The sequence below is a fragment of the Budorcas taxicolor genome, chromosome 1 (genome assembly GCF_023091745.1).
Source record: "Budorcas taxicolor isolate Tak-1 chromosome 1, Takin1.1, whole genome shotgun sequence".
Taxonomy (NCBI): Eukaryota; Metazoa; Chordata; class Mammalia; order Artiodactyla; family Bovidae; genus Budorcas; species Budorcas taxicolor.
In genome coordinates this window covers 210,058,703-210,086,516 of record NC_068910.1, presented here as the reverse complement: position 1 = coordinate 210,086,516, position 27,814 = coordinate 210,058,703, and the positions used below count along the sequence as shown (strand labels likewise).

The 27,814-nt window shown below is 49.9% G+C and overlaps 1 protein-coding gene across 7 annotated transcripts in view; it reads right to left on the bottom strand.

Moving 5' to 3' along the window:
• PCNT (pericentrin) overlaps positions 1-22,704 on the bottom strand; it is a 104,100-nt gene extending 81,396 nt beyond the window's left edge. For all 7 annotated transcript variants that reach the window (XM_052641823.1, XM_052641831.1, XM_052641862.1 and 4 more), the window contains exons 1-10: positions 22,565-22,704; positions 19,859-20,065; positions 15,010-15,087; positions 11,930-12,131; positions 9,553-9,608; positions 8,381-8,555; positions 7,786-7,922; positions 5,655-5,766; positions 4,024-4,267; positions 3,715-3,787 (exon numbers count right to left, since the gene is read on the bottom strand). In XM_052641823.1, the coding sequence (XP_052497783.1) occupies positions 3,715-3,787; positions 4,024-4,267; positions 5,655-5,766; positions 7,786-7,922; positions 8,381-8,555; positions 9,553-9,608; positions 11,930-12,131; positions 15,010-15,087; positions 19,859-20,065; positions 22,565-22,621 (1,341 nt within the window). In that variant the 5' untranslated portion in view covers positions 22,622-22,704. The remainder of the gene's footprint in view (positions 1-3,714; positions 3,788-4,023; positions 4,268-5,654; positions 5,767-7,785; positions 7,923-8,380; positions 8,556-9,552; positions 9,609-11,929; positions 12,132-15,009; positions 15,088-19,858; positions 20,066-22,564) is intronic.
• Between the last annotated feature and the right edge of the window lie 5,110 nt (positions 22,705-27,814).

Here is a 27,814-nt window from a genome sequence, read left to right as displayed (position 1 = left end):
CCTCTAGAGGCCCACTGTGACACTTGCTCACGGAAGACTCAGAAAACAGAGTGCGCTGAAGAACTGGCATCCAAACAGCTGAGCAGCAGCTCCAGACATCGATCTGCTTCTCTCACTGTGCACTGAACCCAGGGACAGTAAGGTGTGACCTTGGAAGCTGGAAGAAAACCCGAGGAGTCGTAGGAACTGCAGACACATCTATTATCTCCTGACTGGTACAGCAGCCATCACAGCAGATACACGGTATTCTCCCATAGCTGACCCAGCAGACACAGCTGAGATGCAGCCTCAAGGGCTTTTCAGGTGGAGCTTATTTACGCTTACAGAGCAAAAGCAGCCCGTGGCCAAGCGGGTTCATCGTGACGCGCAGTGCTATAAGTGATCTCAGCTGTCATATAAACATGTATTTACACAACACGGGGTGAGAGCAAGAGGCCACGGGCCGAGAGAGCCTGGCCGCGCCATTCTGGCTAATCTGCTCTTTCCCTACAGTGTCCCAGACTGAAGAGAGTCAAGGCCCTACCTTTGCCTAGGATGAAAAACAGACCCAAACCCAGACTAAGTGCCGTCACAGGACTCTGAGGAGCATGGGGGGCTAAGAGCTGCTGGAGGCTCCCTGGGTTGAAATGGTGTGGGTTGCCATTTCCATCTCCACGGGATCTTTCCCACCCAGGAACTGAAACCAGGTCTCTTGCATTGCAGGCAAATTCTTTACTGACTGAGGTATGAGGGAATCCCTGATGAATGTTGGGATATGTGTGGCTTTTCAAATTAGTGATTTTGTTTTCTTTGGGTAAATACTCAGGAGTGGAACTGCTGTATCTATTTTTAATTATTTGAGGAACCTCCTTCAAGTCAGGCTGACAGCACAGCCTTGCCCAGAGCTGGGGCCGGGAAGACAAAGAAGCCACTCGCCCCCTGGAGCTCTTCGTCCAAACAGGCGCACAAGGCTTCCAGCATCACAGAGAGCCCGGTGAGCCCCACTGCCAGGGGACAGAGAGGCCAGAGACGGATGGCACGGCGGCCACTGGCAGAGAGCACAAAGGCCACTGGGAACACGCCCAGCATGCATGCACCCAGCGCTTCCCTCTCAGCGCAGGTCACCAGCACGCGTGAGGCAGGTGGTCGGGGAGCTCAGAGAGAGTGTGGGACCTGGGCAGGACCCAAGCTGCCATCCACCCGCCTGTGAGTCGTGCTCTAAACCAGCCACGGGGTCGTTTTAAACAAGCAGGCACAATCAGCCTGTGGAGATGCCAGAGACACAAGAGCAAGCCTCCCTCCACTCGCCAGTGTCATGGAAGCAAGCTTCTGTGAAAAGGATGGAAATCCAGACTTGAGAACATAAAGACAGCTCATTTCCCAACTAAAGATTAATGAAATACAGCCTTCTCGTGGTATACTGAGATGCTCATATACCTCAATAGCACACACACAAACTGACTGAAGAGCAGGCAGAGCCCTGCAACAGACATTTTTCCAAAGAAGACAGCCAGACGGCCAAAAGTCACGTGAAAAGACACTCCACATCTCGAATCGTCAGAGAAACACAGATCGAAGCCAGTGAGGTATCAGCTCACACCGGTTAGAGCAGCTACTGCTAAAAAACAAATAACAAATGTCATCAAGGGTGTGGAGAAAAGGGAATGCTTGTGCACTGCTGGTGGGAAAGCAAACTGGTGCAGCCACTGTGGAAAACAGGAAGGAGGTTCCTCAAAAAATTAAAAATAGATACAGCAATTACACTCCCCAGTATTTACCCAAAGAAAACGAAAACACTAATTTGAAAAGCCACACACCCCAACATTCATCAGGGATTCCCTCATACCTCAGTCAGTAGAGAATCTACCTGCAACGCGGGAGACCTTGGTTTCAATTCCTGGGTGGGAAAGATCCCGTGGAGATGGAAATGGCAACCCACGCCTGGAGAATCCCATGGACAGAGAAGCCTGGTGGGTTACAATCCACGCAGTCGCGAGAGCTGGACACGACTTAGCGACTAAACCACCACCGCCACCATTCATAGCAGCACTATTTACAACAGTCAGGACGTGGAAGCAGCCCGAGTGTCCATTTGCATAGAGACAGACAGACAGATGAAGCTGCGGCACCTACGCACGTATAGACCTATACACACAGAAACTACTACTCGGCCACAGAAGAGGAGAGCCTGCCTCCTCCTGCAGCCTGGAGAGCAGGAGAGCCTGGTTCTCCTCCACAGAAGAGGAGAACCCGCAACAACGTGGCCGCTCCCTGAGAGTGCCACACCAGGTGGGTCAGTCAGACTGAGAGAGAAGTGCTGCATGGGCTCACTTCCGCCTGGAATCTAAAAACCCACCTCCGGGAGAAGAGACTGGGGGTTGCCAGGGGCGGTGGAGGGGTTGTGGGCGAAGTGGGTGAAGGGGTCAAACTTCTAGTCAGAGGACAAGAGTCCCAGGGAGCCTGCACAGTACAGGGTACAGTCAACAAGGCTGTGCTGTCTGTCTACAGGCGCTGAGAGACGGATCTGACAAGCTCTCATCGGGGTACACCCAACAGCGCCACACCATCTGTCTACAGGTGCTAAGAAAGGAGATCTTACAAGTTCTCATCAGGGTACAGTCAACAACACTGTGTCTACAGGCGCTGAGAGAGATCTTACAAGTTCTCATCAGGGTACAGTCAACAACACTGTGTCTACAGGCACTGAGAGAGATCTTACAAGTTCTCATCAGGGTACAGTCAACAACACTGTCTACAGGTGCTGAGAGAGATCTTACAAGTTCTCATCAGGGTACAGTCAACACTGTCTACAGGCGCTGAGAGAGATCTTACAAGTTCTCATCAGGGTACAGTCAACAACACTGTGTCTACAGGCGCTGAGAGAGATCTTACAAGTTCTCATCAGGGTACAGCCAACACTATGTCTGTCTACAGGCGCCAACAGACAGATCTGACAAGCTCTCATCAGGGTACAGCCAACAGCGCCACACCATCTGTCTACAGGTGCTAAGAAAGGAGATCTTACAAGTTCTCATCAAGGTGCAGTCAACAATATTCTATGTCTATCTACAGGCGCTGAGAGAGATCTTACAAGTTCTCATCAGGGTACAGTCCACAATACTGTGTCTGTCTACAGGCACTGAGAGAGATCATATAAGTTCTCATCGGGGTACAGCCAAGAACACTGTACTGTCTGTCTACAGGCACTGAGAGAGATCTTACAAGTTCTCATTGGGGTACAGCCAACAAACAACACTATGTCTGTCTACAGGCACTGAGAGAGGAGATCTTACAAGTTCTCATTGGGTACAGTCAACAAACAACACTATGTCTGTCTACAGGCACTGAGAGAGGAGATCTTACAAGTTCTCATCAGGGTACAGTCAACAACACTGTACTATCTGTCTATAGGCACTGAAAGAGGAGATGTTACAAGTTCTCATTGGAGTACAGTCAATGACACTGTACTGTCTGTCTACAGGCACAGAGAGGAGATCTTACAAGTTCTCATAGGGATACAGTCAACGACACTGTATGTCTATCTATAGGCACTGAGAGAGGGATCTTACAAGTTCTCATTGAAAGAAAAACACTCTGACTCTGTGGAGGTGCAGGTTCACCAGACTGACCAAGGAGGCCTGTCATATCACACCCAGGCATCCTGTCATCACACCAACACTGGACACTCAGGTCCCGTCAGTCACACCTCAAGACACAACAAAGCCGGCCCATCACCTCAAGCTGCTCCCGCTGAAGGCCGAGTCCGTCAGGATGGTCTCTTTCTTCTGGTGTCTCTTCCAAACAGGCACTGGGTGAATTCAGAGAGAAGCTGTGTAGCAAGAGCCTGACGTGGCACCTTGCCACCGAATCCCACTGTCCCTGGGACCCCACTTCTGTGCCAATCTGCAGGGCCACGCCCACCCACTTTGGCCAGATGTCACCAACCACACCCACATGCAGGTCAGACCAGTGCCAGCTTCAACATCACCAGGCCAAGACCCAAACATGAGTGTGTTCTCCTGGGCTGGGCTGGAAGCCACTCACCTGGTCCCCATGGCCTCCAGCAGGGCGTCATCCCTCCCCTCCTGCAGCCGCCGCTGCAACAGGGTCAGGTCCTCCTGGTAGCTCCGCTCGGCCTCCCTCAGCTTCTCTTCGAAATAGAGCCTCAGCTGCTCCAGTTCAGACTCATGCCGGCTCCTCTCCTGCTGCTGCTGCTGCTCCAAGTCTCTCTTCAGGAGCTCCAGCTCCTCCACATGAGACGCCCGGGCCAGGAGCTGCTCACGCAACTCTTTACGGATGGACACAAGTGAGCATCTCAGACACGGCACTCGAGGAAATGAGACACTGAAGACCCCACAGCGCAGGGCCAGCGGAGAAGTGTAAAGCGGGGGCCCCATCCCACCCCAAAACCTGTGAATGCACAAAGGCCCCCAGGGCTTGTGCTACGAGCACAGGGCCTGGAGCAGGAAGACCACCAGGGGGACCACCCGGGTGGCCTCAGCAAACCCCAGTGACCCGCGAGAGCAGAGAGCTTTCTCAGGCTGGCTCCCCAAGCCACGGGGGCTCTGAAGACAGAGGAGGGGCCACCTCTGGGCCACCAGCCAGCAGGAGATGGGACCTCGGTCCCACAGCACTGGATTCTGTCAACGGGAAGTCAGGTCATGGCAGAGCCCAGCACCTTGACCTCAGCTGTGGGTGACCATGGGCAGAAACAGCCACGCCAACTCAGACTTCCAGGCTAATAAATGTGGGTGTTTTTAAGCTGCTGAGATGGAGGTGTTTTGTTTACAGCAACAGAACAGTAATACCGACCATAAACAACTGTCACCACCACCACTATCCTGATTAAGAGGTGCTGCCAGCTGACCCACCGCAGCCAGTGACCAGCTTTCAAATAATGGGGAAGGAGACAGGTCACTGTCCCAAATCTGAGTCCCCCATGAGGGCCGTAACCACACAGGGGAGGGCGCAGAGGCAGCACACAGGCTGTAACCCCTGTGTGAAAGCACGACTGAAGCCCAGGCTCAAGTCAGTCCACCAGCTCTGCCTGGAGCCGCCCTCTCCCAGGGACCACCAGGGTGGGTACGGGGCACGTGGAGCCTTCACACCCCCACAGCCATCAGGGGTGATCTCAGGTCCTTTCTCCTAACTCTGTCCTTCGTTCCTAACAACACAACAGGGCAGATCCTACTGTGAGAGGCCTGTGTGCAGGGCAGCAGACAAGCCCCCGCCTCCTGGCCCTGTGCTCCTGACTGGGTCTCGTGCCGTCAGTAAACGTGGCATCACCCTCCAAAATCAGAGCTCAGAGCCACAGGTAAGCCCGCAGGCCCAAGAGGTGATATGCAACAAGGCACACCTGTGCCCCGAGTTCCCACGAGAACAGCGTTTCCACGGTGCTTAACCAAGCCCCATCAGGAGCCGAGGCTCACGTGTGAACGGTGTGTGTCAACACGAGGGAGGACACAGGCTTCCAGAATCATTGCTAGCTCGCCTATGGTGAAGCCCAGGGGCCGCCACAGCTCCACACAGTGACGCCACAGACCTCAAAATGCACACAGGCTTACAAGACCACTTTTTTGGGCTTGCAAAACTGTTAACTTCTAGTTTGGGGTTTCAGCAGTTCAAACTGCAGCCTTCCGTTCCAGGGACCTGGACTGGGAAGACAAGGTGCTCACCACTCAGCTCCTGCCTGCTGGACCTCGCGGACTCAAGCTGGGCCCCCAGGCACTGGATCTCCTCCCGGGACCGAGCCTGTAGCTCCTCATAGGATGCACGCAGCCTCTCCAGCTGGAAAAGCAGGCACAGTATGGGTGCCAGGCTGCGGCCCTGGCACCAGGTGAGAACGCAGCTGCCTCAGCCCAAGCCCACCCCACCCCCGAGTCGGCAGCCCGGAGACCATCCAGAGGAATCCACGGTGGCCATGGTCTCACATGCGGATGCCTCTCAGGCTGTGGCCTCATTCCCTGCAGAGACCTGCCCCCTACTTTGTCAAGGAGAGTGGAGGAGCCCCCTCTCACCAGCCCCCTTCCCCATCTGTGACCTTGGTCCCTTACCCCCATGCAGCCTGTTTGGTTTTCTCCAAGTTGCCTGGTCAGCCTCCCTGGGAAGCATCTCCTCTTTCACGGTAAACAGAGCTTGCACACTGGGTGTGTGCCACGTGCCAGCCAACCTTGCACCACTGGAGCTGAGGTGCACCACCCGCCTTCCTGGAGGCCTGGGTTGGAGTGGCTGCCAGGCTCCCCAAGTCACCAGTGTGGGGCCAAGCCTCCAAGGGAGCGAGGGTGGTGCTGGCCTGTGGCTGCGTGCTGCCTATGAAATGGGCCCTTCCTTTTTCAGGGCACAGGACAGAAGATGCCCCTCTGGCTGCCTGTCTCCAGGATGGGGGGCTGCCACAGGCCCCACCCGGACAGGCTGCCCTCTGTCTGGAGGAGAGACAGGAGTCAGCACAGCAGGGCCAGATCCGGCTCCTCCTGGGCTCCATGACTCTCTCCCTGCAAACCCATGCACCAGCCTCAGCTAACTCCGTCTGCCAGTCACTTCCTGATTTCTTGAATCAATGCATGGGGCACTGCTTGGCTGTTGGTCTTGGTGATAAAGGCCCTTCAGGTCCTTGAGTGAGATACGTCCACATCTACATTTTTGTATGTAGAGTCCCATTGGAATAACGTTCTGAAGATGTGAGCAGCAGAACCTTGCACCCTTGATGGCTGGAGCCTGTAGACGTTCCAGGGGTGCTTGTCAATGGCACGAATTCTCCAAGGGTAGGACTGGACACCATCATTAAGTCACAGTCACAGACTTTACCTCCTGATGTGGCTACCTACTGCCTCTAGCAAATACTGAGAGTCCCTTTAAATTAGGGCTTAGAGTATGGAGGTCCCTCAAAAAACTAAAAACAAAACTGCCATATGACCCAGCAACTCCTGGGTATACACCCAAAATAACGGAAAAACTAATTTAAAAAGATATACGCACCCTGAAGCAACCTAAGTATCCACTGACAGACAAACGGATAAAGAAGACGTGGACACATATATAATGGAGTACTGCCTGCACGCGCAGTCGCTCAGCCATGTCTGACTCTTGTGACTCCATGGACTGCAGCCCACCAGGCTCATTCTCCAGGCGAGAATACTGGAGTGGATTGCCATCTCTTCCTCCAGGGGATCTTCCTGACCCAGAGATTGAACCTGCATCTCCTAGGTCTCCTGCATTGGCCAGCGGGTTCTTTACCACTGAGCCATGTGGGAATGCCATAATGGAACACTACACAGCCCTTAAAAAAAAAAAAAATACTGCCATCCACAGAAACATGGATGGACTGGAGAATATTACACCAAGTGAAGTTAAGTCAGAAGGAGAAAGACAAATACTGTATATTATCAGGAACATGTGCAATCTAACAAATAAAACAAATACAGACACAAAAAGACTCACAGTTATTAAGAACAAGCTATGGTCATCAGTGAGGAGAGGGGAGGGAGGCAAGTTAGGGGAGGGGATTAAGAGGTACAAACTATTAAGTATAACTAAGTATAAAATCAACTATACTGTATAACACAGAATACAGACAATAGTTTCTAATAGCTATAAATAAAATATAATCTTTAAAAACTGGGAATCACTATGTGGTACATCTAAAACTCACACAGTATTGTAATTCACCTACACCTCGATTTAAAAGTAAAAAAACACGTAACACAAATTAGGGCTTAAATTTTGGCTGATGACAGAGCGTGAATCCACTCCAAGGTCTCTTCAACTCCCTCCTGCACTGACAATTCAAAGAAAGAAGCCGGTGCCCACCTCCAGCTGGTTCTCCTTCTCCTTCTTTTGGAACTTCCGCTCCAGCTCCTCCAAGTACTGGCAGTGCTCCAACTGCAGGTCTGCACGGAGCTTGCTCAGGGAGGCCTCGTGCTGCACCTCCTGCGTCTGAAGGGAACCTGCCAATGGGCCGGGGCCTCAGTTTGTGACGGCAGTGTCCTCCACCTGCAGCGACAGCTGCACGCACCGCGTGTCCCCAGGCTCCCTGCAGACCCTGTTTTCTCAAGACTCTCTTCTTAGGACTCTCCTCTCCTCTGGGACAGAGGGAGAGAAGGAGGAAGGGGAAGGCACAGGCCAGCAGACAGTGCCTATTGCCAGCAGGTGTCACCGTGTAGTAGAAAGTGAACGACTGCATATTCCTTTTTTGGTAGCAAAACAAACATGTCCCAGTAGAAGAACACGTAAAACTGTCTCTGAAACAAAGGGTTCTGGAAATTTCAGGGGACCCGAGAGGCCTGAGACCCCCGAGGCAGGACCATACCAGCTCTGTCCTGCTGGCCCGTCACATGCCAGTCTCCCTAGGATGACACAGGAAAACCAGCCCCTCCAAACTTGCTCATGTTACTTAAAGACTCACATTCAGCTTGATTTTTGGCTTGAAAAACCTTCTCCAACTCAGCTTTTTGTTGTGCCAATTCTTTCTTAAACTGGTTTTGTAAATTCTCCAGTTCTGACCGATGCTTTTCCAATAATTCTTGGCGTAGGTTTTCTAAACATGAGTCTCTCTCAGATTCCCAGTCTTGCTTCAGAATCTAATTTAAATGAGAAAGAGGAAATGATAGCCAATGGTTGATTATTGAGGTAAAAATATTTCAACCTCGCATTCAAAACCCAGTCATCCCTGCTCAGACGAGACTATGAGTACAGCATGCGGCTTGAGATGTCCAGTCAGACAGGAACAGCAGCAGGCAAACATCCCAGGACACAAGGGCCTGGACCGCCGCCAGAAACAGAAGTGGCCTCGGAGCAGAAGCACAGGAACTTAGCTGACAAGCCAGGCATCCGTCACCCACACAGACCCAGGTGCTGCAGCAATGTCACCCAGCTCTGCAGGGCCAGACTCTGCCCAAGCGCCCCGAGCTGGACAGCGGGGACTGAGGGTGCCCTGAGCTGGGGCCTGAGGCTGTCCTCCACTTGCCACCTGTCTGGAGTGGCCAGGACACAGTCCCCAACAGCACCCGCTACCACTGCCGTCACCAGTGCCAAGAGCTCTTCTACAAAGGTGGACTTGAAAAAGGGACGGGCCACAAGAGTCAAAAGTGTGGTGAGGGACTTCCTCAGAAAAGAGCTAATCCTGTTACACCCTAAATCAGAACTCTCCCCTCAAAGGGGGCGTGGAGCGGGAGCAGCAGGACAAGCAGAGCACCGGCCGGTGTGCTCAGCGCTGTCAGCACACCGACCTCTGCCTTCACCCCCGGGGACGCTCGTCCCGCATCTCCACCCCACCATGGCTTCCTAAGTAGTGTCCGCATCTCCCGTCCCTGAGGACCGAGGTCTGTGTCCCGAGCACAGCCAGGACCAGGCCACAGGGCTGTGCAGAAGCCAGACGGGAGGGAAGAGCCTCCCATCGCACCAGGCCACACAAAAGACTCGAGCAGTTGCTGAGGAATCCACGCTGGGCAGACAGAGCAGTGCACCACACTGCCCTGGCGACTCCAGCTACGACTGCATTGTGAGAATCAAGTGGGAGACCCCGGCGGGTGAGGGAAATACCACCTACACGGAATGACACTTTCCCATCCTATGTACCTCTATCATCTGGGCATTTTTTTCCATTTCTGATTGTAGCTTCTCCTTCAGCTCAGCTGCAAGACAAACAAACATGACAAGTGGCTCGGATCACCAAGGCTCAGACTTCCCCACAGTCTGGTTCCCCAGAGAGGACAAGGCTCTGGCGCCACAGGCCACTCCACAGAACACTCGCCAACACCAACAGGACAGGACAGGAGGCACCTGAGAGAATCAAGAAGGTGAAGATGGCTGCTTTGATTAGCAAATCACGCTTGTGCCCAACAGCACAGGAGGCGTCCAGCCAGAGCAACAGTCTAGGAGGGCCATGTGAGGCTGGCTCTGAGCCTCGCAGATCACTGAGCCCACCTCATCCTTCTGCTAGTAGAACCTCGGCCCATCCGCCCCGCACCGGGCCCCACGCACACCCACAGCCTGGAGTCCAAGATCCTGAAGGGCCAGTTTCCAGGCTGGGTGCTGGACAATAGGTAAAGACGTTTCAGGTTCCAACAGCTCCCCACCGGGAGGGAAAAAGCACTAGAAAAGAGGTGCCAGGCACCAGGGGCAGAGGAGATCAATTGGGCCAGGGGGTGCAGCCGAGCGTGGAGCTGGGGGAACAGCAGCAGGCGACAGCCAGCACCACCAGGTGCCGGGAGGGTGGCCCAGCACGCCCGGGATCCATGCAGAGATCCAGCCACCGCCCTGCAAGGGCAGGTTCCACCAGGTCCACCGGGGCCCCGCCCACGGCACAGTGCAGGGAGTGGAGAGCAGATGGGCCTCTCTGGAGACTGTTCCCAGGGGTGCTGGTGGAGGAAACAGCATCGAAACAGGCCTAGGACAAGCATGTTTCATATTTTTAAAATTTAACAAAAGCAGGGGAGGACATGGAATAATCTCCTTGTGTTTGCCTGAATCTCTGTGAAGATGCATCAGAGGACTGAGGGGGATGCTTCTGGGGGGTAAGGGGGGAAGGAGAGGAAGACTCTGCAACCCAGGGTGGGTCAGAGAAAACAGCCCAGGGACTCTTCTTGGGGAAAAACGTTCTGAGCAGGAAAAACAAGAAAAGCCACCAAAGTGCTGCCTTGAAACAGTTTTAAACGAGTGAGTTATCTGGTATATGAATTACAGCTCAATAAAACTATTACATAAAAATTGATTTTTACAAAAACACCAACAAAAAATGTACCAAGAAACAAAAAATGACAACATAAAAGTTCACTTTAAGGCCAGAGAACTGCAAGATTGAAAGGCGCCTGAGGTGCCACCAGCAGCAAGACAGCCTCTGAGCACAGTGAGGAGCCAGGGGTGGGATATGGGTGGGCTGGGGGGTCTGAGGCAGTGGTAGGGGTCCAGTAGGGGATAGAGGTCCAGGTTGGGGGTCCAAGGCAGGGATTCGGGTCTGGGGTGGGGATGAGGAACTGGGATGGGGATGGGGGTCTGAGGTGTGGGTCTGGGGAGGGAATGGGGGTCTGGGATGGTGATCTGGGATGGGGACTGGTGTCTGGGGTGGGGGTCTGGGGCAGGGATGGGGGTCTGGAGTGGGGATGGAGGTCTGGGATGGGGGTCTGGTGTGGGGGTCTGAGATGGGTGTCTGGGGCAGAGCTAGGGGTCTGGAGTGGGGGACTGGGATGGAGGTCTGGGATGAGGACACGGGACTGGGATGGGGGTCTAAGATGGGAATGGGGGTCTGGGGTGGGGGTCTAGGATGGGAATGGGGGTCTGGGATGGGGGTCTAGGATGGGAATGGGGGTCTGGGGTGGGGGTCTAGGATGGGAATGGGGGTCTGGGATGGGGGTCTGGGATGAGGACGGGGGACTGGGATGGGGGTCTAGGATGGGAATGGGGGTCTGGGGTGGGGGTCTAGGATGAGGATGGGGGACTGGGATGGGGGTCTGGGATGAGGACGGGGGACTGGGATGGGGGTCTAGGATGGGAATGGGGGTCTGGGATGGGGGTCTGGGATGAGGATGGGGGACTGGGATGGAGGTCTGGGATGAGGACGGGGGGCTGGGATGGGGGTCTAGGATGGGAATGGGGGTCTGGGGTGGGGGTCTAGGATGGGAATGGGGGTCTGGGATGGGGGTCTAGGATGAGGATGGGGGACTGGGATGGAGGTCTGGGATGAGGACGGGGGCCTGCGGTGGGGGTCTAGGATGGGAATGGGGGTCTGGGGTGGGGGTCTAGGATGGGAATGGGGGTCTGGGGTGGGGGTCTAGGATGGGAATGGGGGTCTGGGGTGGGGGTCTAGGATGGGAATGGGGGGGTCTGGGGTGGCCACAAACTGTGGCCAGAGACAGAAAGAGAAGAAGCGACGAAGAAACTCACAGCTCTCATGCCAGGATCCTCTGCTGACACCCCCAGGTTGTCACCCAGCCCCGTGCACAGCCACCGTGCATACCTGCCTCCTCGCGGACCAGCTCCAGCTCCCGGCGTGCACGGCTCTGCAGCAGGGCCCGCTCCTGTGCGTGCCGCCCGGTGAGCTCAGCGTGCAGCTCGGCCAGTGCCGCCTCCTTCTCGCGCTGCAGGTGTGCCTGCGTCCGCTCCAGCCGTGCTGCGTGCATGTCACTCAGGCTCAGGCGCAGCACCTCCAGCTCCAGCTCCTGGAGGACAGTGAGTTAGTTGTGTGCCGCCACGAAAGACAACGTCATGCCGCCCTCGTGAGGCATGCAGTGTTGCAAACCATAAGGACGGAGGTAGGATGGTGGCTGCCAGGGGCTGCAGAGATGCCATCAGCAAACATGGTTTCAGGGTGATGAGATAAGAGCTGTGGAGACAGATGGAGCTGAAGGATGCACAACACTGTGAATGGATGAGCACCGCTGAATTGTGCACCAGAAGCATTAAGATGAGAAATCTTATGAGTGCTTTACTAGGTTGGTACAAACGTAACTGAGGTTTTTGCATTGCTGAAATCTGCTGTCTGATATTGGTACAAATGTCGTTATTTTAGACATAATTTTGATGAGCATTTCTTACTTAATTTTTTTCGGCTAATGACTTATTACTTTAAACTAGGGAAATGACATTAGACAAAAAACAAATTCAAGCAATTTTCTTATTTGAGTTCAAAATGGGTCATAAAGCAGTGAAGACAACTCACAACATCAACAACGCATTTGGCCCAAGAACTGCTAATGAACGTACAGTGCCAAGGAGGTTCAAGAAGTTTAGCACAGGAGATGAGAGCCTTGAAGATGAACAGCACAGTGGCAGGCCACTGGAAGCTGACAACAACCAATTCAGAGCAATCATCAAAGCTGATCCTCTTACAACTACACTAGAAGCTGCTGAAGAACTTGTCGACCATTTACAGTCTTGGCATTTGAAGTAAACTGGAAAGGTAAAAAAGCTCAATAAATGAGTACTTCATGAGCTGACCAAAAATAAAGAATATCACTGGTTTGAATTATCATCTTCTCTTATTCTATGCAACAACAACAAATCATTTCTCAATCGGATTGTGATGTGTGACAAAAAGTGAATTTTATACAACAATCAAGGACAACCAACTCACTGGTTGAACCAAGAAGCTCCAAAGCACTTCCCAAACCCAAACTTGCAAAAAAAAAAAAAGAAAAAAAAAAGTCATGGTCACTCTTTGGTAGTCTGCTGAAGGTCTGACCCACTATGGCTTTCTGAATCCCAGCAAAACCATTACACCTGAGAATTATGCTCAGCAAGTCGATGAGATGCACCAAAAACTACAAGGCTTGTAGCCAGCACTGGTCAACAAAATGGCCCCAATTCTTTTCCACAACAACGTGTGATCAACTTTAAAAGTGGAATGAATCGGGCTATGATGTTGATTCGGCCACCATATTCACCTGACCTCTCGCCAGAAGACTATCAGTTCTTCAAGCATCTCAACAATTTTTGCAGGGAAAATGCTTCCATAACCAGCAGGAGGCAGAAAATGCTTTCCAAAGGTTCACTGAATCCTGAAGCATGGATTTTTACACTATAGGAATGAGCAATCTTATTTCTCATTGGCAAAAACGTGCTGATTATAGCAGTTCCTACTTTGATTAATAAAGAAGTGTTTGAGCCTAGTTGTAATGATTTAAAATTTATAGTCTGAAACCACAATTGCTTTTGTACCAACCTAATACAATTTTTAAAAAGACCATGACAAAAATAGAGGTTGAGGGAAGTATAAACCGAGTTTAAATAATTATGCAAGAGGAAAGTGAATGTGATTAAATTCATACTTAGACAAACTAAGTATACATACTGTATTTCATAACCTCACCATTAAAAAAACAGAAACTGTGTACTATTACTTCAAAATGCATAAAAGGATAATTTCTTTGTAAATCCCATGATAAATAATAATTCAAAGAAGGCAAAACAGGTGAAAAGAAAGGAAAAAAACAGGCAAGACAAACAGAAAACCCAAATTAAATGTCTGGTGTAAGTATAGGCACAGCAGTGATGACATTAGATACAACGGAATTCACTGCCAAATAAGAAGACAGATTGTCAGGCTCAGTTAAAAATCAACCCTATGCTATTCACCAGACATACATCTTAAACTGACGTCTGCAGAGACGCTAAAGGTGAAGGAGAAAAGAGACCAGGTCCATTTACACAGAGCTCCATGGCAGAATCAGCAAGTGAGTGCTCACTTGGGGTGGACAGTAGGGATCAGGGCCAGCACTGTCCCACCTCTGACCAGCAGGGGGTTACCTGCTGCGCATGGTGTACTCATCTGGTGGGCTATATGTAAGCTCTGTGTATTTTTCCACAAAGATGCTACAAGTCACAGCTTAAACAAGTATGAAATGTGTATTTAAGACTGGGTCTCACAGACTCCATCAGAGACCATTTTTCCAAGCCCTATGATCTAGATTTCTCCTGCAATAATGCAGATTAAAAACCAAACTTGCTCACTGCTACAACTAGTGTGAACTGAGTCCAGCCAGAATTGAGTGTCTAAAATACCATTATTTTGTATTAACTTCTAATGGAGTATAATCTATAAAACTACTGAATCACCATGCTTTACACCTGAAACTAACATAATGATGTAAACCAACTATACTTCAATTAAAAAAAAAAAAAAACAGATAAAATATAAGACTTTCAAGACAACACTTTGATATTGGTCAATATCTAATAATTTTTCTTGCAAATGCTAACAAAACTGAATTGATTTGAAAAAGGAATCAATTTAATATCCATGGAAGTCACACCAAGCACTCTGGGAGGAGCTGGGACAGTAACACTGACCCCCAGCCTGCACGCCCGACCCCTGCAGCGTCTCAGTGTGGGCCAGGCCTGGGAAGCACACTGGTCAATGACAGAAACCCGCAGGGCAGAAAGGCGGCTTTCCCCCCCTCCCCACCCCCGCCCCGACACCCACCCGACAAGAGAGGAGGGCGTGAAGTGAGGCCTTCCATGCAGGGAGCTCCGCCTCCGGTTCCCATGCATGGGAGGTGACAAGGACCCACCTTAACAGGGAACCCAGGGAAAGCTCACCTTCGTCATGACCCCGGGCTGCTCTGCACAGTGGCCATCCAGCTTCGGCGGCGTCCTCTCTCTGCTGGGCTCCTGCAGCTGGCGGGGAAGGGCCAGGAGGGGTGTCCACAGCGACACCTGGGCGGCCCCGGCCCCTCTGCCCCCGATCCCTCCGCCTCTGCCCCACTCCAGGCCTGCTAGGTCCATCTACAGTCTCCTCCTAACCAGTCTCAACTCTAAACATTTTTTGTAACTTGTTTCCCTCATGATGGTGCTGCATGATTTTTAATGAATCCTGTTTCTTTAAGTTATTTCACTGTGTGCTTAACGTTTAAATCACTAAATTTTAGTTTCTCCACAAATCCTGGCCTTTCACATTCATGAACATTTTCTAAGCTCTTAATCTGAGACAAATTCAAATATTTCACCTTCAAGATTTTCCTTTTTTGATAAATCTTTTCCTTAAAAACCTGTAAAGTAGAATTTCGTTTTTCTAAATCACCTCAAAATTGAATTTAAAGTTTTCCAACAAATTTCCCCCCAATAGTTTTGACACATAAATTTATAATAATCTGGGGCTTTTATCTGCAAGAAGACTCAGTGCATTCTCCTTGTCAACTCACTGGCGGCTTCCCACCACGTCCATATGGGCTGCCAGACCCAACGACACGTCCCTCACCGCTGTCAGAGTGTCAGAGTCTGCTGGACCCAACTGCAGTTAGCAGTTTCATTTCTGGGCAGTTATAACTACTTGAGAAGGCTGGCATAATTTTATCTTTCATACGGGCCTTCCAAAGAACAGTGAAAAGAATCTTTTTTTTTTTTTTTTTTACTAGAGTAAAACATTTTATCTTGCAATTACTGCCAGACCCCTGCACTTACCTAGGATGCAAGATGTATCTGAGCAACCTGCTTCTCCTATAACACAATGCTATTTCATCATCATAAGGATGAATCTGTCAATTCAATTATTCCCAAGCATGCCAACAATGCTTTAAATAATGAGGATGCAGAGGAACCACTAGAAGGGCAAGGGGCAATGAACTCCTCTCTCCTCCAGTTTTCTACGTGACTAGAGAGACCATCTTTGTGTCCTGCTGAGCTTCCCCAACAGGGCACACTGGTTCAAATCCGTGTGTGTGTGTGTGTGTGTGTGTGTGTGTGTGTGTGTTCAAATCCGTGTGTGTGTTCAAATCCGTGTGTGTGTGTGTGTGTGTTCAAATCCGTGTGTGTGTGTGTGTGTGTGTGTGTGTGTTGCTCAGTCGTGTCCAACTCTTTGCAACCCCATAGACTGTAGCCCACCAGGCCCCTCTGTCCATGGGATTCTCTAGGCAAGAACACTCGAGTGGGTTGCCATTTCCTTCTCCAAAAGGAACTATAAAAGAAAGAAAGTGAAGTCACTCAGTCATGTCCAACTCTTTGCGACCCCATGGACTCCATGGAATTTTCCAGGCAGGAGTACTGAAGTGGGTTGCCATTTCCTGCTCCATCAAATCCTGGTAGGGGACCTAAGATCCCACTATGCCATTTGACATGGCCAAAAACTTTAAACAGCCCAGCAAATGTGAAGCTAGCATACTGGGTTATTCTATTTATAAAACACTCAAAACCAGCAAGACTATAAACTATTCTTCTACAAGTCAAGGTGCTCCAAACACAGAAAGTAACGAGACAGATCACAGAATTAAAACACAGAAACCAGGCCAGAAATCCTCAAGCAGACACAGGAGATTGTCTTCACAACCAAAGGACAGGAGAGATCTTTCGGACAGAACACAGAAATCACTTAACACAGAAAGAAATGATGAGATCAACACCAAAGTGAAGAATATTTGCTTATCACAAGACACCATTAAGAACAAAGCTAGGTAAGCAAGACCAGGAAAAATATTTCCAATACATATATCCCAAGAAGGGGAGAAGGGAAAATCCACCCACTCCAGTATTCTGGCCTGGAGAATTCCATGGACTCTAGTCCATGGGGTCACAAAGAGATGGACAGGACTGAGCAACTTTCACTTTCTTTACTTCTAACAAGTAACTTGGAACAATAAAGACAAAAAAGAACCACAGGTTCCCCCAAGACCAAAAGTTGAGCCTTCCTAAGAAAGTTCTCGGAAGCCAAAATGGCCTAACAGTAAAGAATCAATTGCATTTCTTCATAAAAGTGAAAACCTTCTCTGGATTTCTTTCAGTTAGCAAAAAACAGGTATTAATTTGGCCTTTTATAAAAGTGAAATGGTGTAAAGCAAACATTAAAAAAGTGGAGATATTCCACTTTAAATATTCCACTTCAGTTAACAAATTTGTTTTTCACAAGCATGAGAATTAGCAATTCTGAAGCTTATTTAAGTGTATTTTAAGACTGAGTAAATAAAGATATTGTAAATAAGGATGTCAGGTTTCTCACCATGGGTAAAAGGAGCTAAAAGTAAAAAAAGGGGGAAAGCTAGAATAAAATTTGTACTGTTGGATTAAAATTGAAGATATTACTATTAATTTATGATTTTTACTATACATACAAATAAAGAAATATGTACAGATGTGTTTGAATATACATTTACTTACATTTTCCTGCTCTCTTTTGAAACAGCCCAGAAGCAACTACACCCTGCTAGTAATTAGCGCACTGAGCACACAGATCTTGGCTTCAAAAGCCATTCTCCAGCAAAAGGAACCAGGGCTCCTAGAAGAAATGACTGTTTGGGGCTGTAGAAGGGAAAGAACCAAATAAGCCTGGAAAGTCTTGGTGCAGAAAGTATGGAAGTAGGTGCCAGCAAACAATGAGCACATGCTGAAAGGTCACAGATGTCAATCCAAAGGCACTCCCAATGGCCAAATGTACGTTTCAGCAACAAAATAAACATTGATACGATGGATTAAAACCCATAATAGAGTAAGTATCTAGCAGTCCATACTGATATAAATGATTGAATAAATAAATAAGTTGGGGAGCAACAACAGTTCCTCCTTAGAGTAAAACACCAATTAACATATGTAGGTGGAATGATGGAAACAAAGTCATCATCCAGCCAACACCGCAGTAGTTCCTGCAGGTGAGAGTCCTCAGTGAAAGCTAAAACTGACAGATTGTTTACAGGGTCTCTAAGTACCTCCACACTATACACTTATTAACTACAAAGGGAAAAAGAGAAACTTTTCTATCAGAAGAAATCTGGCAGGCCCCCCCAGTAGTGAGACATACCACCCGTGCCTCTTCTCAGATACCCTTGGCAGGCAACATCATCACCTCCACAGTGTTCCTGCTAAAATGTACTACCTGACTTCAATCAGGAGAAAACATCAAACAGAGCCAAACTGACAGGGATCCTACCACATAACTAGCTGCTGCTGCTGCTGCTAAGTTGCTTCAGTCATGTCCAACTCTCGCCCACAAATGTCCAACTTATAAAACACAAAGGAAGACTGAGAAACTGTCCAGATTGGAGGAGACTAAGGTGACAAGGCACTAAACTGCAATACAGAATCCCAGACCAGAAAAAAAATGGGAAAAATTAGAAAAAGCTCTAGCAATCAGCTCACAGTATTGTTTCAATGTTTACTGAAACTGCATAATCATTTACACTGTGATTACATAAATATCAAATGTTTCAGGAATCTAGGTGAGGGATATCCAGGAACTCTGCTATTTTTTACAAACTTTTTGCAGCTCTAACATTATTTTAAAACAAACAGCTGAAAAATACAAAACTTTTAAGTTAAAAAAAAAAAGACTTGTCTAATCTGAAAGTAAAGATACGAAATAATAAATGCTAACTTACACTATGAGCCTTTCTCCTCAAAGAGCCTAGGCAGGAAACATACAGAGAAAAGCCACTGAGAGTAAGTGCTTGGCACCCCCCCTCAGCATGGCGTTCAGGTACTTAGCTACGAGACAAGGCTACTGAGAACCACAGCTCCACCCCAGAGAAGCAACAAGAAGACAGCATGAACAGTAACTGGGGCCCAGTCTCAGGTCTCTGAGAGCACAGGCACTGGAGGGCGAGTCAGCCGGGCACAGGCTGGCCCAGAGGCGCAGACACCAGAATTCCACAGCAGCTCCTGGGCAAAGTCGGAGCACCATGACCAGGCCTTCCCATTTGCCAAAAGCAGCATTCTAGGTTTGTAGGCAGAATATCATAAACTATGCTGGTAATCATCCCATTTTTTTTCAATAAGGCAGTGCAAACACAACATGGTTTTCAGTCAGTCTGCCCTGGGCCACCAATGTTCTGCTCATTCTAGCAAACCCCTGCCCTGCCCCTGCCACACATAAGCAACAGATTCTCCTGGTTCAAGGCCCCTTGCTTATAATACAGGCCAGAGGAGGCCCCAAGGAGAGCCCCCAGCCCTCGACATGCACAGCGAGGCCACGCACCCTGCACATGCAGGTCCACACCTGCCCCTGCAGCCACAGGGCCTCAAGAAGCAGACAAGACAACATTTCTGGGACACCTTCACCCCTTGCCTCCTCATTCCACGTTCAGAAAGACGGGGGAGGCTACAACCAAGAACGAGGCGGATTTGAGAGCACATGAAAGGACGTTACGGTTTAAGTGGCAAAGGGGCTGCTGCACAGCCACACCTGAGGAGGTCACACTTGGCAAGTTTCCGTTACCACAGCGTCACCAACACGGACACTCGCCTTCAAACAGTCCATTCAACACTTCTCAAAATCATGTGATGAAGAGAAAACTTTTAACTGTAAGTAAAACTACAAAAATATACTCCCCATCTGTAAGATAGAGTAAAACCCTCTTTCCCTAACTTTGGATAGACAACAACAGACCCAACACTACTTTCAGTACATTAGGCTAACAAGAACTAGAAGATAAGCAAAACGTGAAAACACAAAGCTGACTAAATGCACCTGAGCGGCTTCAGTGCCATCAGGGGTGTCACTGCAGGTCGGGTTCTTGCCAATGTCCAGGCCGCCCACGGGCCCACCGTCTCCGGGCGCAGCTACCGGACTCTCCTCCGCGACAGGCGCATTGACAGTCGTGCCCTTCCTCTTCGCCGTCGTTTTCTTCGAATGCGTACAGTCACCTTTTGTTTTTCTCTGTCTGAAGTGAGCAAGCTGCGCAGAAATGTAGAAAAGTAGCAGAGACAAAGGTAAGCAAGGAAGAAGCAACAGAACCACAAGGTGAGAGAGCTTGCGGGGAGCATGAGGCTCTGGGGCCCGCGCAGCCCACGTGGCCACACCTGGCCAGACACACGTCACCCGGGTCCCTGCCCCACAAACACTGCCGCCATCAACATCGAGGCACTGGGATTCAGAGTCACACTGCAGAACTTAACAGTGAGGATGGTTAATGATGCCCACAGACAAAGGAAAGCAATAAGGCTGGCTGGCAGAATAGCTTCTCTAGCCCGTAACAGTTTACAAAAATATTCAAAAATTTAGAGATGCATCTATTTTAAAAACTGATAGCTTAATCGAGGCACGGTTACAGTTTAAAATAATATAAAAGCTAAATCTCTCCCCTTTTGCCCCATATTCCCCCAACCAGAGAAATATATAGTGTAGCCAAAACTTCCTTGCCATAGATTCTGAGACAAGGTACAGAAATAGCAAAAAATTAATTAAGCCAGGTCAATCTAACATCCTCCTTTATGGAATCAGATGTTCTAGTTTTCATGACACAGCTCACCAAAGCACCAGGGACCGCCACAGAATCTCCCTATCAGAAGGCACACCTGGCAGTGTTCAGTCTGTCGAATCTAAGGGTTTTAGATTGCTCACATACTGTTTCTCATAACACCTTATTCAAAAGGTATGATACTAACATCAGCTTTTCACAGGAGGGCAAGGTCCTTCACACAACAACTGTGGTCATGAAAGCAAATGCATGTAACACATTTGTGTGAATGATAACAAAGGCTCACAGTCTCATGGGCGTGGGAAAATGACAAAAGGAACTTAAGTGAGAAAAACCGTCTGTCAAGACCAGACACTGCCTTTACAACTAGCCCCATCTCCATCAAATCTCATGTCACTGAGTTCCCTTCCTGCATCACAGACCTGGTCCCTCGCCTGTGGTCGCCCAAGGAGAGACATTTGTTTTTTCCCCCAAGGTTAAAATCTCCTCCTCATTTAGACATATTTAGAAAACATGGAGCTCAGGGAAAACGATATTAAACTCTGACTCAGTTGCATCTCCTTCCCAAGTGCCAAGCACACACAAAGGGAAGAAAACACACTCCCACCTCACTCTTCAAACCCGTCAGAAGTCTGACCTGCATGGTAAGCTTGCAGAGGCCGCTCTGTCCTCTGCCTGCCACCCTGCCCTTCCCATCAGAATCTCACACCCTCACCGTGTGTCCTGAATGGTCTCAAATAGAGTGACCCTGCGATTTCCTCATGGGAAGGAACTATCACTGATCCATGTGAATTCCCAATGTTTGACCACGTCTAACCTCAAACAGCAACCTCACAGTACTCCGCAGGTTTTGCCCCCAGACGGCCAGAATGCGGTGGGGCGGGGCGGCTAACCCCAACCCTGATCCAGGTTTTCTCCACCTTCTCAGGGGCGCGTCTGAACTGCACACGGCTCAACCTCCGCAAATTACCCAAAACCGTGAGTACAGGATGGCGCCTGCGTGGATGGTCAAAACCGACTCAAGGAACTACAGAGATCCCGGGGCACTGCACCCTGGGGACGGGACACCTCCCGGTGGGTTCGTCCGAGCGTCTGGAGCTCCAGGCCCCGCGCGGGGTTGGGGGGAGAAGGGGGGATCTGGGCAGAGCCCTCCGCCCTCACCTGCCGGAACCGTCTACCTGGGCCCCAAGAGGCGCAGGTGCGTCGGGAGCCGGACACCAGGAAGGTGGTGAGGCATTCCTTAGTGTAAACAAGTTCGTGCTCAGGAACACTACTCCGAAAGAAAATTTTTACAGAAAAAAATCAGGACTCCGTGTAAACGAACATCTGCACGTAGTTTTAATCGGATGGAAGCTGAGCTGAGCCCTGGGGGAAGCCTGTGATGCCCAACTGCTGCGAGGCCTGGCCTCCAAGCCCTCCAGGAATCCGGGCAGGGACTGGGAGGTGCGCAGGTGCAGAGTTGTGGCGACCGCGCCAGCCCCGCACCTCGGGCTTCGGGAGCGGGCAGGAGTCAGAGACACCACGTCCCGACGACACCACAGCCTGTCAGTAAAGCCGCCTCGCCAGCTAAAAAGGCAGCTCCCCTGGGCCCGGGTACCTGCAGGGGCTGGGCTCCCTGGGGCACGGGTCGGGGGAACTTGCCTTCCTTAACTCCGCCCCTGCCCCTGCGCAAGCGCAGCCCCGCCAGTCCCGGCGTACCCCGCGCCCGCCCTCCCCGCGAGGCGCTGCGCGTCCCCAGCCGCTGATTGGCTGCGGCTGCGATGGGGGCGGGAACTGGCTGAGGGCGGCGGATTCAAGATGGCGGCGGCCAGGGGGTGGCCTCCAGCCGAGTCGGCAGAAAGGGCAAGAGTGCGGCAGCGGCGGCGGCGGCCCCCGCCTGGCTGCGTCCGCTCCTGGCAGGGGGCGGTGGCGAGCACTGGAGCCCGCCCTATGGACCCCACGCCGGGAGAGCACGGGGAGGAGGCGCTGCCATTTACCTTCGCTCTCCCAGCTTCCACTTTTCTGCGCCGCTGCTCTTGCTCATCATCTTCCATCTTCCTCTGGCGCCCTTAGCCAGTCGCCAGGAGGTGGCTGAGCCGATGCGGCGCCGCCTTCGCTCTATTTACACTCCCTCCCCCTCTCCTGGGCTCACCCTCCCCCCACGACAACTGTCACGCAGACGTGGGCCCGCCCCACGTCCGGCCCCGCCCCGAGGCGTGCACCCCGGCTGGTGGCCAATCAGGGGCCGCGGTCCTGCCCTCGCGCCGGCGCGCTCAGGGCTGTGCGTCCAAGGAGGTGCGGCTCAGCGGAGCTCAGCCCCAACTCTTTCCTCTCCGATTGGGGAATGTCCGCTCCCGCCTCTTCGGGCGGGACCAATGAGCGGGGCGCGGCGGCTTCGGCGCCCTCAGCGGTTGGTAGGTTTGAAGCGCCCTGTGAATTGGGGGTGGGCTCCGGCTCGCACTGGTGCGGCTGCTGGTTCGCGTTCCCCGGAGGTTTGGGCCGTACGGGAGGAGTCTGCGCCGGTGCCCACTTGGGTCGAGCTTTGCAAGAGCCCAGGGACAAGTCCAGGAGGCCGGGCCCCATTGCTTGGATGCGCCAGTTCTGGGCTGTCCCTGAAGTCGTGTTCCAGGTGTCCGTGGCCCGACCCCGGGGTTGCAAGACCCAAACGTTCATCTCTAAGGGTCCTGGCCCTGTGTGTGTCACGATAACAGACAGCCGGCAAAATCACTTGATTTCATTCCTGGCCATCCCTCCCTTGGGTCCCGCTGGCGCCTGTACCCACGGAACCGGAGTGCCAGGGGCGGCCACAATTAGTTCAGTAGGAATTGACGCCAGGACCCTCAGCCCAAGGATCCCAGAGCTGCAGGGACAAGAAGCCACTGGCGGTGCTGCCACTCCTGGATTCTTCCCAGTGGGCACACAGTGCTATATCGAGGACTCTTGTTTCAGTGCGTCTGTGCCCAACTTGCATCTTCTGGTTAGTGCGGTTCACTGTTTGACCAGGGGACCCCACATCATGGGTCCATTCTGGCACCTCTGACATAAAGCATTGCCCTGCGTCAGAGTCTTAGGAGGGATTCTGCGCACTGGGAAACTGAGAGAGTCAGGCTGAGGCTCTAAGGGCAGGAAAGGCAAACCCATGCCTGGAATACAAGTGTATTCCTGTTAGGGCAGTCCCTGGAACCCAGCGTGAAAAGGGTTTCATAGGGCCTCCATGCTAAGAGGCCTTGTCGAGTCGCTAAGTTGTGTCCAGCTCTGCGACCCCATAGACTGTAGCCCACCAGGCTTCTCTATTCATGGGATTTTCCAGGCAAGAACACTGGAGTGGATTGCCATTTCCTTCTCCAAGGGGCCTGCAAAGACGCAATTTCAAAAGTTACAGCAATTGTACCTAGTTCTAGATCACCAGAGGGAGAGAGCTGTTTCAGTGAAAGGCAGAAGATCTCTTCTTACACAGAAAAGTTTTAAGGCCTGAAAATATTTGGGTAAAAGGGTAAATCATTCCAAATACTTTGTAAATGGTTATTAAAAAGGAATATGCTGTACTTCTTGTTCAAGTTTCTGTGAACCTAAAACTGCTCTAAAAGACAGTCTTATTAAAACAATTTTTAAAGAAAAGGAATGTGATGTGGGTTGTGAATTCATGATCTGTGTCAACTGGAGTCTCATGAAACCATTGTTTGTTTCTTAGCTTCAGACTCCACTTGAACCTGTTTGTCCAGATGAGGAAACAATGCTAGGTATTTATTCCTAGCCCACGGTTTTGATTAACAATCAAATGCTGTTACAGTAACTAAGGTTATTGGGAGCTGATAAGCTCTGACTAATTAACACTGATCCAAAGCATGTGGTCTGCACCTCTTGTAACTGTAGCTTAACTGTGCCTGGGTGAATGTTCCCACAAACTCAGGAACTCAGGAAGAGACACAGGAAACCCCTAAGCAGCTATGCCTGTCTGCCTTATATGAGTAGGAAGACAGTGGAGCAACTAGAGAGAAGGTGGCATGTCAAAGAAGATTGGGATGGCTGACTGCAAGCATGTCCAACAAACACACTGTGGTCTCTGGGTTTCCTTCACTGGAGCAGGGTGTGTGTGCAGGCCGTGTGCTCCCCAGCTGCTCCCTGAGACTGACAATGGCTATGCTCCTCCACTGGTATGCTGCTGTAACTCTGCTGACATGAGCTCACCTTTTAACCACAACTCACAAATCTTCAGGGAGCCCTGGATACTCAACCACCTCCTGAGTCAGACCACAGCCCTTTTTGTGTGGTGAGTGGAATTTCCAGTGTTGGCTCACAAACGTGAGGCTCTGGACTCCTAAGACCAGGGGTCAGCAGGTTACACTAGCAAACCACAGGATCAGCTTTCCCAAGAGCATTCAGGGACTCAGATCCACACCTGAATCAATCTCTACATGTTGCAGTACATCAGATTGATTATCTTCTTTGCAGTCAAAATGGAGAAGCTCAGTACAGTCAGCAAAACCAAGACCTGGACCTAACTGGCTCAGATCATCAGTTCATTATTGTAGAATTCAGGCTTAAATTGAAGAAAGTAGGGAAAATCACTAGGCCATCGAGGCATGACATAATCAAATCCCTTATGATCATACAGTGGAGGTGACAAATAGAATTCAAGGGGTTAGATCTGGTAGAGTGCCTGAAGAACTATGGAGGAAGGTTTGTAACATTGTAGCAGAGGTGATCACAAAATCCATCCCAAAGAAAAATGCAAGAAGGCAAAGTGGTTGTCTGAGGAGGTTTTACAAATAGCCAAGCAAAGAAGAGAAGTGAAAGGCAAGGAAGAAAGGGAAAAATATACCCAACTGAATGCAGAGTTTCAGAGAATAGGAGAGATGAAAAGGTCTTCAATGAACAATGCAAAGAAGTAGAGAAAGATACTAGAATGGGAAAGACTACAGATCTCTCAAGAAAATTGGAGATACCAGGGAACATTTCATGCAAGGATTGGCACAATAAAAGAAAAAGTAAGGATCTAACAGAAGCAGAGAGGCTAAGAAGAGGTGTCGAGAATACACAGAACTATACAAAAAAGCTCTTAATGACCTGGGTAACCACCATGATGTGGTCATTCACCTAGAGCCAGACATCCTGGAACATGAAGTCAAATGGGCCTTAGGAAGCATCATTACAAACAAAGCTAGTGGAGGTGATGGAATTCCAGCTGAACTATTTCATATCCTAAAAGATGATGCTGTCAAAGTGCTACACTCAGTATGTAAGCAAATTTGGAAAACGGCAGTGACCACAGGACTGGAAAAGGTCAGTTTTCATTCAAATCCCAAAGAAAGGTAATGTCAAAGAATGTTCAAGCTTCTGGACAATTGTGCTCATTTCACAAGCTCACAAGGTAATGCTCAAAATCCTTCAAGCTAAGTTTTGAACCAAGTATGTGAACTGAGAACTTAGAGATATTCAAGCTGGATTTAGAAAAGGCAGAGGACCATGTGTATACAGCTTCCCCAACGGCTCAAGGAGTAAAGAATCCCCCTCCAATGCAAGAAACACAGGAAACACGGGTTCAATCCCTGGGTTGAGACAATCCCTGCAGAAGGAAATGGATGTAGAAAAGGCAAAGGAAAAAAAAGGAAAGGCAGAGGAACCAGAGACCAAATTGACAACATTCGTTGGATCACAGAAAAAGCAAGGTGATTCATCAAAATATATGCTGCTTCACTGACTACGCTAAAGCCTTTGACCAGTGAATCACAACAAATTGTGGAAAATTCTTAAACAGATGGGAATGCCAGATCACAGAAACCTGTATGCAGGTCAAGAAGCAACAGTTAGAACCAGACATGGAACAACGGACTGGTTCCAAATTGGGAAAGAAGTATGTTAAAGCTGTATATTGTCATCCTACTTACTTACTTAACTTATATGCAGAGTACATCATGCAAAATTCTGGGCTGGATAAAGCACAAGCTAGAATCGAGATTGTCAGGAGAAATATCAACAACCTCAAATTTGCAGATGATTCCACTCTGATAGAAAGTGAAGAGGAACTAAAGAGCCTCTTAATGAAGGTAAAAGAGAGTTTAAAAGCTGGCTTGAAACTCAACACGAAAGAACTAAGATCATGGCATCCAGTCCCATCACTTCATGGCAAATAGAAGGGTGAAAGGTGGAAATGGTGACAGATGTTGTTTTCTTGGACTTGAAACTCACTGCGGATAGTGACTGCAGCCATAAGATTAAAAGACGCTTACTCCTTGGAAGAAAAGCTATGACAAACCTAGACAGCATATTAAAAAGCAGAGACATCACTTCACCAACAAAAGTCTGTATAGTCAAAGGTATGGTTTATCCTGTGTTCATGTGCAGTTGTGAGAGTTGGACCATAAAGAAGGGTGAGCACCGAAGAACTGATGCTTTTGAACTGTGGTGCTGGAGAAGACTCTTGACAGTCTCTTGGACTACAAGGAGATCCAACCAGTCAACCCTAAAGGAAATCAACACTGAATGTCCATTGGAATGACTGATGCTGAAGTTAAAGCTCTAATACTTTGGTCACATGATACGAAGAGCCAACTCATTGGAAAAGACCCTGATGCTGGGAAAGATTGAAGGCGAACGGAAAATAGAGTGGCAGAGGATGAGATGGTTAGATAGCATCATCGGCTCAATGGACATGAATTTGAGCAAGCTCCGGGAGATGATGAAGACCAGGAAACCTGGTGTGCTGCAGTCCATGGGGTCTCAAAGAGTTGGACACGATTTAGCAACTAAACAACAAACCACAGCATGTGCACCGTTTGCCCAGGCTGCCTTGGCCAGTGATTTTCAAACTGTGTTCCTAAGAACTGCAAAATCATTTCCGTGGCTATTCTAGATGTTCTGTAAATGCTGGATCTGAATTTTAGTTTATTTTTAACAACTAAAACACTGTCCGAATATGTAGATATACACCCTCATGGAGGGAAACATAACCCCCACTCCTTATGAATGGGCTGTGCATAGCTACTTCCTCCTGCAGAGGACAGTGTGGAAAGAGAAAAATAGTACCTGTGCAGTGGGATACCTGACGGACACACCTGTACCATGTAACTGAGGTCAACATCGTCTGTGTGGGTCATGTTGATGGCATGCACTCTGGATGGGATGTGATTAGAAGGGCCGTCTCCTCTGTGGTCTTCCTCCCAACAACCGTAACTGCAGTGCGGTCATAAGACATTATCGAGCAAATCCCAACAGTGGACGGACCCCTTACAAAGATTCCAGATATG